Consider the following 11,897-nt stretch of genomic DNA (forward strand, 5'->3'; position numbering starts at 1 on the left):
AACTCTTTAATTTCATGTATAATGTGTACTTTCTCTTCTGCTTTATCTGCCATACTGGATAAAAAAAGAACGCATATGGAGTCTGTTATCTTAAGTATAGAATTTCCAGTTTAGTTCTGTCATCTTAACAATATAATCCTCAATATAATCGTTTTTATTTTTAAACAAGCAACTGATTCTTCACTTTTCTTTAGCTTCATAAGTATCTAGTCAATAACGAAAGTAGATTTTTCATTCTCTTCCATATCCTGAAAAGAGAATAAAGCCTTTTTGCAAGATTAGCATTAATACGTGTTTGAATTTGATTTTTTTGAAGATTACCTGTGTAGTTTAAGTTTGATCATATAAAAGTCTTTATCCCAAATCTTACTACGTAACTTCTAAGTGCCAGACTGGAATAAAGCCTTCAGGGGTTTTTAGCTGCGGAGGCTGAAAAGGGGAGTGGTGTGTGTGCAAAAAAAAAAAAAAAAAGTCATCAGTTCCAAGCCAACCGCACTGGGATGAGCTAGCAAATGCACAATGCCCCATGTGATAAAATCACTGCATTATTAGTGTTCTACAGCAGAAAGCAATAACAGGAGTTGAAATAATACGTGTGTCTTCTCTCTGATTGTTTTGTTCAATGCCAGGTGAACATGGTGATGGATTTGGAAGGAAGTGACCTGTTGGCAGAGAAGGCAGATAGGAGGGAGTTTGTCAGTCTGTTGAAGAAAATGTTGCTTATTGACGCTGATTTAAGAATCACTCCAGCTGAGACCCTGAACCATTCTTTTGTTACCATGAAGCACCTCCTTGATTTTCCTCATAGCAACCAGTATGTAACACACAAAAATTACTCTAAATCTCTGTTGTAGTGATTCACATGACAATAGTGTTGTTTCCTCTGGTGTCAGAGTGAAAAATCTTTTGTCATTTTTTGTAGCACCTTAGAGAATTCTTTCAAGTGCTTGCAGTGTTAGAGACATTTGCTTGGTCAAGGAAACTGTTAGAATAGCTGTTTTGTTTTTTTTTCTGACAAGCAACATCCAGAGCAATAGATCTCTGAGTTATCATTTTTATTCCTGGTTGTTCCAGTTCCAACACTGCAGAAACCTAGGCTTGATTTTTGGCAATGTGAAAAGCGTTACTTTCTGTCAGTCAGTGAGAGCTAGGGTTACGGATTTCCTCTTGAGGTGAATGCCTTGGATACCACCTTCTGTGCATGGGTTCATGTGGAATATATTGAAAGTTTTCTTGCAGTTATGGAATTGTGCATTTCAGTCTGGATTTCTTGAAGTTCAGGCATTTCACTGAAGGAAAGAGCTTTCCATCCATTTTAATTTACTCTCCTTCCTGCTTGTACACAGTTGTTAAAAAATGGTGTTAGATGGAAGGAGCAGGAAATAGCAATATTTTTCCCTGATTTTAAAATATGCATTACAAAGGCTTTACGTGAACATCATAATAACAGTATTTATTTTTTTTTTCTACTTCTGTGTCTGATGGGAAATGTGGGCTTTGAAATTTTTTTTCCCCTCGCCTTGTTTCAGAGAATTGTTCTATACATTCAACAACAGGAAATTCTAATTTAAGCAACTTTATTTTTTTGTTTTGATAGAGTGAAGTCCTGTTTTCACATCATGGATATTTGCAAATGCAGATCAAATTTGTATGACTTAAGTAATCGCAATAAAACTTCACTTATGAGACCAGTTGCCTCAGGCAGTGCAGCTAACCTGACTGCGAGCTTTACCAAAATTGGTCCACTGAGAAGTCAGGTAAAAGCACTTACTTATTTCTATTTTTTATAGTTATAAATTCAGTTAAGGCAATTTCTCTACTGAATTTCATACTTTAAAAACAAGTGTATCTATTAATTGACAAAATACTGTACTCTTGGTTTTTCCTTGTGTTTTCTTAAACCGGTTAGAATTATGTTTCAAAAGTCAGTCACAAACGGCCATAGCAAAGCAGTGCTGTACTGCAGTGCCCTCCGGTGGCCAAACGGCATTACTTCCTGTGAAATGTCCGAAATCTTTAATTTGTAGAAGTTATTTGTTTATTATATAAGCTGGTGAGACAAGTGTGTGAGAGATTTCGATTCACAGTTATGATGTTGCCTGTATTGCATCTGTTCCCATAGGCATTAACTGCATCTACTCATTCAGTTTTGCACCAAGGGATACCGCTGCAGGCAGGCACTGCTCAGTTTGGTTGCAGTGATGTTTTCCAACAGGCATTGATTATATGTCCTCCAACTATTCAAGGTATGTTTAACTGTAATTCTTAAAGTTCCTAAAATACAAGCATCACTGTCTGTTAGCAGTATTTGAGTTTTCTATTATATCCACTTAAGCTATATATTTAAAATAATTTAATTTTATGATTAAAAAAAAAAGGCATGTAAATCAGGTCCAGGTACACTGCACCTTTCTGAAAGAGAGAGCAAATCAGCCTCTGCAGGAAATTAGTTAAGCAGTCCAGAGCCCATCTTCATATACGACACACACACACATATATGTGTGTATACATATCTTGGTTAAAATAGAGGAATGCAGTGTAAAAGCTGAAGCAAAAAAGGAGGGTATTCTGAAATAAAATTTGAGAGGAAACAGGAAAATAAAGGGAATGTCAGTGTTGTGGTTTTTTTTTTTTTTTTTTTTTTTTTTTGTAACACTTCTTGTGGCAAATCTGGACAATAAATTTGGGAGTTTTTATTGGACTGTGAATGTTGAAGAAAACATCAGGAAACATTGGACTTCTTTTAAGGGCACAGGCGCCCAGTGTAAACAGTGTCATGTTTACTGTCCTACGGTTATGATGAACTGGGACAGCTAGATAGACCTGCCACAGACTTCTCATATCTGAAAAACACATCACTGAATCTTTGAGAATTTTCCTTGCATTGTGCTGTGAGGAGGAAGGGGCAACTTGGCTGAACTCTCCTGTATTACAAAGGGTAAGATTGATTTAAGCATACAGTTTTGTATTTATTGTAAGAAATAGTCTGAGAATTCAATTCATGGAGCCATTTGGAAGATTTTGAGGTGGAAATGCTGGCACAAAAGTATTTCCCCAGTGTAGAAAACATCCAAATAAGCATAGGCATCTCTGGAAGGACACGTGCTAATGCAGTTGCCCTCTGTTTCCCTAAACAAATGCATTTGTATAATGCAAACATAGGTCTTGTTTTTTTGGAGGAATCTTTAAAACTTCATGTAGATCTCCGAATGTATCAAGCAACACTTGTTTTGTGTTTTTATAAGGGGGATCGACAACAAACAAAATGCCAGAACACTTTCAACCTAAACTTAGAGCCCAGGAAGTCTCTTATCTTTTTAGATAAAGACAGATACAGCAGACTTTCTCAGTAATGTTATTTGTGGCTGCTGCGTCTGTCTTAGGTTTCAGAAACTCGTGAAAGCTCCATGTAGTCACCGTGCAGTGTCAGAGGCTGTATGAACTAAATGCATAGCTCCAGACAGATTTCTTAGTGTGGCTAAATGATTTCTTATTTAAATTGTATACATGCTTTAGACAATAACATAGTGCATACTTTAAAAACCCTACTGTTTTCATTATGCCCAGATGACTAAAGTGATTATGGAAAAGGAAACAGTACAGGGAAATACTTTTATCTGTGATCTGAATACTTTATTCTTAGTATGATGATAAACTTCCAAATTTAAATTCTGCTACAGCTTGAATGAAGGGAATATGTTGTGTCCATCACATAGGTGATGAGTTGCTGGCACAGAGGGAAAGGGATATTAATGGTATCTGGCACTGCTTCAAGGTTTCTCTGCTTGACTGCTTTGTTGAATATCTGAAGTGCTAAAGCTCACTACTTCTGGCAGAGTGAAGATGTTGCTTTTCTAGAGGGCTCTGTGGAAAATATTAATCAGCAGTGTTTCAAAATTAAAAGCTGTGGACTGCATTGTCATAACTTAGTATTGTGTTATGACTTGAGGGAATTGCATCAGGTGAAGATTTTTGTTCATCCTTTATTGTAAAGATATAAAACAAACCCAAAACACTTTCAACCTTTAGTTTAATAGTTCTATAGTAGTTACCTCTGAACACCCATTGCTAAGTCTTTGACTAAAGCACAAAGTGCACTTAGAAGATGTGAAATCAGTATATTTTCCCAGACAGTATTTTTTTTTTTCCAGCATAACTATTCTGTTGTAGTATTTGTGGAAAAATTTCCTCTTTCATTTTGTTTAACATTATTATGTCAAAAATTGCAGTATTCCTATACATCTGTTAGTTTCCTGTGACAATAATGAAATATATACAAAGCGTGAAATGCATCTATTTCCTATTATGCTCTTGTGGTAATATTCTAGCTGTGCTATGGTTTGCATTATTTTGATGAAGAGAGGAATAGGTTTATGGATTCTACTGCAAATATTTGATGGTATACACGGAAAGATTTATATTGTTTCCCACAAAAGGGATAGCAACAAATAGGAGCATCTAATGCATGGCATTGCTAGCTATAAAAGCAGAGAGGAATGGGTTTCAGCTAGCTGGAAATACAGAGCATGAGATGTGCAAGAATCACTTGTCAGAAGCTTTTAAATTCAGTTCTGCTTACTTTCTGCTTCCTTTCCAATGCTTTTAATGTAACCTCTGTGATCAAGAGTAAACACTTGGCTCTGCAGAACTTTCTGCCAAAGTCATTCCAATGTCTTGTATGTTTCCAAACAAATAGCTACTGGCAGCATCAAATGATGCCAATTACAGCATCAAAGGCTTTTGCAGGTAAGTAGTGGCACACGGATCTTTTAGGTGTTTGGCTCAAAAGTCTTAACTATGGAATCAGATTGTAAACACATTAAAAAATAGGTTATAAAATTATCCTTTATGTTTGCATTTTGCTCAGAAAATATATGCAAGACTGGTGTTCTGCTGAAAGCTGGGGTATGTGTTTTTCTCTCTGATAGGAATTCCTACAAACCATAGTAAACCCACCAGTTTCTCCCTGAGGGTGGATAATGCAGTTCCGTTGCTGACCCAAGCCCATGCAATTCAGCCGCTCCAGATTCGAGCAGGAATCCTTTCTCAGGTTGGCTTGCTTTCAAGTAAAAATCTTACTATCAGTTAGCGAATACTTTTGCCCTGTCAATTTCTGTTGCAGCCCCTTTTCTGCTTTGTGCTGAGCTACAAGCAGCTAATGTAAATTCAGTCGTTCCTCGTGTCATGAAATATTCTCTGCTTCCAGCAGACTTGGTCGAATCAGACCCAGCAAATACTGGTTCCTGCGTGGCAGCAAGTAGCCCCGGTGGCAGCTCCTGCTACATCTCTGGCCTCTGATCCTGTGGCTGGCCCACAGAGGCTTGGAGACTGGGGGTAAGCCCACATATTTGTGTGCGACACCTTAATGGCTTTGATTTAACAAGATCTATGGATGCTGATGCAAATGAGTTGCAATATCAAACTTCCTTTGCTTCTCCTCAGGAAGATGATTACCCAGGGCACCCATTACAGTTCAGTGATACCACAGCCTCTTCTAACACATCAGATAACCTTGTCTGCCCCTCAGCCAATTAGTGTGGGCATTGCACATGTTGTCTGGCCTCAGCCTGCAACTACTAAGAGGAACAGACTCTGTCAGAACAGGTTGGTGGAATGTTTCTAACATTCAAAGATGGTGCTGTCATTGCTGTTCAGTAGACAGGGAAATAGCCTGTAATGGTGACATGTTTGTTAGCGGCAGTTTTATTTGAACAGTCTTTTGGGAAAATTTGTCTTTTCTGCCCAGTATTTTCAATGTTGTTTTGATAATACAGACTAAGTGGAAAAATACTTAAAATAGTAAGAAGTTTTAGCTCCTCTTAATTAGCATGTGCAAAGTTGTCTTCATGGCCTTTGGGAATATACTGAAGTAGCTGTGGTGAGATATTCCTAAGCCTGTGGGGAAGAAGATATATCAGGTTTAGACAACTGAAAATACAAAAGAGATACTATATATCAGGGTTGCTGTATACCTTACAATCATCTTAAGAATAGTTTTACTGGTAGCCGAAAATTCTTCAGTTGCTTGCTAAAGAAAATACGTCCCACTGTTAAACAGAGAGTTTGCAAAGGTGGGGGCTGCTTAGTAAAGGGGAAAGCATGGGTAACAAAGGACAGTATCACCAGTCTTGTATTAAGCTGGTAGCCTCTAGATGAAATCCTTGCTTTTGTTTTCAGGGAGAATCTCTGCAGGAAATCTGGCAGTTTTCAGGTCTGTTGTTACAGATTCACTGAATGTCAAATGGTGTGTTTTCTTCACAGGAGCAATGTGTTACAGAATACCAACATCCAAAATTCAGCCTTTATAGCTCCAAAGATACTTAACCTGAAGGCTGTAAAGAGAATAAGTTGTATAGAAGCACAGGACAATCTTAACTCGGAAGGACAGGAAAGTAACAGTTGTGAAGCATCGGTCAGGCTGGATCCTGATTCACCACTTGCAACCAAACAGCGCCAGGCTATCTTCATTGCCAGCTCCCCCAGCCCAGCAGTCAGTGTGATCACCATCAGCAGTGACACAGATGACGATGACATAGGACGAACGCATTCACTGACAGAGTAAGAATCGACGTGTACCTTTGTTAAGGTGCTCTTTAAATATAACTGTCTTAGCATAGGTACTGCATTTAATGACTGCACTCAGAAAAGACAGTGCACATCCAATCAAATTTCACTAAGAAGGTAACTCTGTAGCGGTATATTATTTGAAAAGGAAAAATTCTTTCAGAACTCTGCATCTTTAATCTGTGCATGTTAGGCATTTTCAAACCAGAATACTTCCAGGCCCAGCATGCTTTTTCATTTTAATACTGTCATACCCAATTTATTTGCTGAAGGTTAGTCTTACGGCTTTGTATAATCAATGGTGGCATTCTAGCAGTAGCATCCAGTAGATAATATTACATATATATGAGTAAAAAACACTTGTCTAGCAGCGTGAAAAGGTGTGCATTTGGGTGTAAAAGCAGATGCTGAGTGTGGTCCCCCAAATGAGTTTTCTTTCACAAAGTTATCAAACGAGCACGTATCATTTTCAGTGAGGGCTTAAAAGTTTCGTGTTTGTTTGACTTTATTTTTACTTGTAATGATTCTGAACTGGAGGAACATGTATTTTAAACCTAAACTTTGTCAAATGTTTCAGAGCACTGAACTTGCTCTGAAGCAAGTTGTAAAAGCTTTATTTGGTTTAGTATTGATTCAGTGAAAAATTTGTTCATTTAGTAGGTTTCAAAAAATGCATGTTTAGCCTGGAATTTCAAAGGAACACTAAAAAGGTTTAAAATCTGTTTTGGATGTAAAAGACAAAAGGAATTGGATATTAATTTACATTTCAGGGATCTTTTCTACTGGTTGGACCCTTTTTATTCCATAATTACACCTAAGTCAATGTGTGCTCACTTTCTTTTTGTGTGGTAGGTGCAAAGGTAGCCTTGACTGCGAAGCCTGCCAGAACACACTCAACATTGACCGCGTGTGTTCTCTCAGCAGTCCTGACAGCACTCTGAGTACCAGCTCCTCCGAGCAGTCTAGTCCATCTCCTTGCAAGAGATCCAACAGGTAAAACATTGTGCCCCTTTCAATAAACAAAGGTCCCAATATAAAGCAGACTCAGCTTATACTAAAAGTAGAAAAAAAAAAAAAAGCAAGAGCTTTTTGTTACATTGCCATCTGGTGAGGCTGAATGATATATTTAAAAATTAATCGCTTGGTCTACAGTTGAACAGAATAGACTGTGCTTGTATTGTTCCTGACAGATCTGTCTTGCTACATTGGAACTTTTCAGAATACTGAATGAATGATGTTTATACAGAAAACATAAACATCTTGCATGCAGCTTCCTTTAGAACAAAAATCTATGGTTGCAAAATTAAGTAAGCCAAAGTCGGATGGTGACAGATTTGAAGTTACCAGAACATCTTTAATTTTTGCACCCTCTTGTTGTCCCATTGTATATCTTGTAATCTTTAATGACATTGATACCTTTTTTCTTCTACCAGCCATAAGCATCACTTATGTGAACACTGCTCATATGAGCAGCTTTAAAATATCTGACATCTAGCTTAAGCCTTCATTTTTGCACATTATTCAAAATTCACTCTTAGAGAAACATTCAACGTGAATCTGAACTATTTTATGTCATTTTTTTCTACAGTACCTGAGAGCTTGACACTAAAGCATTTGTCTGTGTAATACTCCTAACCTGTGACTCAGTCAGAAGTTGCTACTGACTTGGGATGTTCTGGCACCTGCAGATGGGTTTCTGTCTTATTTTAATCCCTGCCCTTCTGGTGCTAATGTGCTGAAATTTTAATTGTAGCTACTTGTGGCACTTCTACAAATCAGATTCCTAGGTATGAGTTTGCGGACCAAGAAATATTTGATACCTCTAGTTGCTGGTATTGACAAAAGGTTTGGTTTAATATGGTTTACCCAATATCGCATAGAAATACTGTGAGCTAGAGATACAATTAATTTTCTTCAAGCAACCTGTAGGTACCATAAACATGACCAGTTCTTTCATTTTTATTCTCCAGTTCACTTCCTGTTTTCTGTAGAATAGCTTACTGTATAGAAGAGAGTGATTCAAACTCGGAGCAGTTTCATTTTGCAAAATGAGTAAGATTGGAATCTTAATGGAAAACCAGTTTGTTTAACTAAAGATTTTTATCACAGCATGTGTTGGTGAGGGAATGGAACTGCTAGTCTGTACAGGCAGTTTTATGTGTTTGAAATTTTGGACAGCCTGACTTAATGATGCTGTTAATGGATAATTTACGTATAGCAATGATTCTGTTTATATAAACAGAGTCTTCTCCCCTCAGAAGAAAAACAAACAAACAACTTGTGCATGAGCCACTTTGGAATCCATTTGATGCTTTGTAAGGCCTAAAATCTTGGGTGAACAAATCTCTGCAGTATTGGACACTGAATACGCTGAAAGGTGTAGTAGGTTGTTCTCTGTACTGCTGAGGGCTTGGAAGGTGTATTCAGAGGAGATAGCATGTATAGTCTGATGAGTACTAGGACTAAGGAAAGGTTTTGTTTACTCAAGATGCAGCTTTGTGTTGTGCTTAATCCAGTCACAGGTTTAGGGGTGGATTAGCTTTCTGTAAGGTTACTAAACTGATCCAACTCATCCAGCTAGCTCCAATAACAGAAGTATAGTAATAGAGCATGTGGATAGATCTTTCGTTTTGGCATGGTAGCTTGATGTAGAAGATAATCCCAAACAAACTTCTGTGATTTCTGGAACTTTGAAATCTTGAAATTAAAAGTTGCCAGAGTTCTCTAGGTGAACTAAACCAGGTATATTTCCCTGGTCCTATTTTTAAGCATTTGTCCTTTCTGACTGTAAAACAAGAAAATAACTAGAAGCATTTGAAGAATTTCTGTTCAGATGGTTAAATTTTAACCAGGAATTTTGTTAGGATCTACACTTACTTATTCATCAACACATACTGTTCATGTTTGCTCCATTCTCTTGCTTTCTATATAATCAATACCTGGTGCAATCCCAGGTGAGGACTAGTTAATTTTCTTTGTTGTTGTTGTTGGAGATGCATCTGTGATGTACCCTTTTACTTGTGTAATAATACATAAATGAGATTAATATATTTTCTGGAAGTATACCTCATTGTAAATTAGTTTTTTTTACCAGGTTGTTTACTACTTGTTACCTGATAGGTGTTTGGTTCTGGTTCCACTGACTGAGCTTTGGTTTCACTTCAGACAGCTGACATTTAACAACTTCTCAGCCCTTTCTTCTTCTGATAGAAGCATGGGGCTTCAGTAAATGTTAGCAAAGGCTGTTACTATGAGTTAGTTTCTTCACCAATTTGTCTTCCAGCTGTTTTGGTAAAAGCAGTGGTGGAGTTGAGTGAGTATGCACCACTTGACCAGGATGGATTCCAAAGACCACAAGTGCTGTCATAGACGCTGTGTAAATAGAGGGGGTTGTGTTTGTCTCCTTCAGCTAAACCTGTGACAAAGAATCTCGGTCATGCCAGGTGGTGCTCTTTGGAGGAGCTTCAGAAAGACGTCATTTTTCAGTAGATACGGTCTAGCGTGTCTGCACGTGGTTGATCTGCAGATGAGAGGGAGCTGCCTTTCACCATGCAGATTGCTTCCTTAGCACGTTCTCTCTCTTCCTGACTTTCAAGGGTTCTAGGGACAGCTTTTCACAGACTCTGTGATGTGGCTGGTTTCTAGAAGGAAATTAGATCACTATGTTCTCATTTGCTAGCGTAATAACCATCAGGAGACATAAAAAATTATGTTTTCATGCAGGAAGAAATGAAATTATCTTCTTCAACCTTTTATTTTTCCTGAAAACATAGAATTCAGTGGTTTATTTAAAAAATAAGTGACAAAGTGGGTACAAGTTGGGTTACACACCTAAATGTGTAGAAGTTATCTCCTTTCTATAACCCTTGGGTGGTATAGCTCAAATGTTGAACTGCCATCTGAATATCCATGCTTGTATAATTAAAATATAACTTTTTTTATCCACCTTGCAGTAGCTTCATTTCTATACATTTCTTCAATAATTTCATAAAATGCATCTGTGTTATAAAAATGTGTTGCTTCAATGCAATACTTTGATTTCTGGACAGTATGTCTGATGATGAACAAGAGAGCGGATGTGATACAATAGATGGTTCCCCAACTTCAGACTCTTCAGGACATGACAGCCCATTTGTGGAAAATGGCTTCATAGCTAATACCAATAAAAATAAAGACGCGAGAGCATCTGTTAAGCCTGAAAGCAAATCGTCTGTTTGCACAGTAGTGGTACCACCAATGAGACTTCAAAACAGGTTACACCTTGATGAACAGATGGTGAATACAGGTAAGTTAGTCCAGGTGTGTTTTTTAATTTCTAGACCAGTAGATAAGAAATATGAACATTTATTCAATAGCCATATACGTGGAGATTTTGACCTACTCATCTATCTGGTAATCTCTAATAAACACTTCCAAATTGTGTTGGGTTTTGACTTTAATTAGCGTATTATTTTATTATTTCTCCCTGTATGCTGAAGCAAATGAAACTTTCTCTAACTTTTGTTAAAAAACAATAGTGACAACAAAACCATAACATTGTTCATTTTATATCTTGAAAGATGCTCTGTGCCAGCCACTGAAAAAGGGTCGATCTGTCCTCGGAAGGATAAACCATTCTTCTATTGTAGGAAACCGTCAGCAAAAACTGGCATCAGCGTTCCATCAGCAACAGGTGAACTTCAGTCAGGTACGTGTACTTACTCACTTCTAAGAAGTACTTTTTCTGTCTTGAGGATCCAAACATGCTGAATGCTTACAATTTCAATTGCTGCCAATGGCAACTACAGGTTTTCAACAGCTTGATTACAGAAGTGTTCAAATCTTGAAAAATGGATTTCAACTTACTGGGCAAGTCATAAGTATCTTTCACTTTTGGTCATTTTCTTAAAGCAGCTGACTTTATTTTTTAAAATTATAGAAAAGCTACACTGGGAAAATTAGCAATGCCTGTATAAAATCGAAGCAAGAGACAAAGTGAAAAATATTTCAATTTTTTTTTCTCCTACATACAAATGTTAAAATGCCCAATAGTGCACGTTTAAAAACTGCAGCTCTGTTCAGTCTTGTTCTATTAGTAGTGTACATGAGAATGCTTGTAGTTTGAGTATCCAGAGATAGGATAGAGCTTAGCTAACCTGACTGTTTCTTACCTTTACTGCCAGGTAGCGAAGCTCTGGAGGGGGGTTGGGGGGGAGAGAGAGGTTGTGATTGTAGTTCAATCCAGTGTTGGAAGACAGCCAAATTAATTTAAAAGCTACTTTTATCATTTTCCAACAACATAATAAATATGTCTGCTATGGCTGAGAACTGAAGTCCTTTTTAATTAATTAATT

The 11,897-nt window shown here is 37.4% G+C and overlaps 1 protein-coding gene across 3 annotated transcripts in view; it reads left to right on the plus strand.

Annotated features, from left to right (window-relative positions):
• HIPK3 (homeodomain interacting protein kinase 3) overlaps window positions 1-11,897 on the plus strand; it is a 105,474-nt gene that overhangs the window by 88,562 nt on the left and 5,015 nt on the right. For 2 of the 3 annotated variants that reach the window (XM_080617639.1, XM_080617640.1), the window contains exons 6-15: window positions 630-814; window positions 1,598-1,757; window positions 2,123-2,246; window positions 4,929-5,050; window positions 5,207-5,334; window positions 5,443-5,604; window positions 6,262-6,558; window positions 7,417-7,557; window positions 10,614-10,849; window positions 11,124-11,251. In XM_080617639.1, coding sequence (XP_080473765.1) covers window positions 630-814; window positions 1,598-1,757; window positions 2,123-2,246; window positions 4,929-5,050; window positions 5,207-5,334; window positions 5,443-5,604; window positions 6,262-6,558; window positions 7,417-7,557; window positions 10,614-10,849; window positions 11,124-11,251 — 1,683 coding nt within the window. The remainder of the gene's footprint in view (window positions 1-629; window positions 815-1,597; window positions 1,758-2,122; window positions 2,247-4,928; window positions 5,051-5,206; window positions 5,335-5,442; window positions 5,605-6,261; window positions 6,559-7,416; window positions 7,558-10,613; window positions 10,850-11,123; window positions 11,252-11,897) is intronic. The other variant, XM_080617641.1, reaches the window with a different exon arrangement.

Source organism: Psittacula echo, assembly GCF_963264785.1.
Source record: "Psittacula echo genome assembly, chromosome: 5".
NCBI lineage: Eukaryota > Metazoa > Chordata > Aves > Psittaciformes > Psittacidae > Psittacula > Psittacula echo.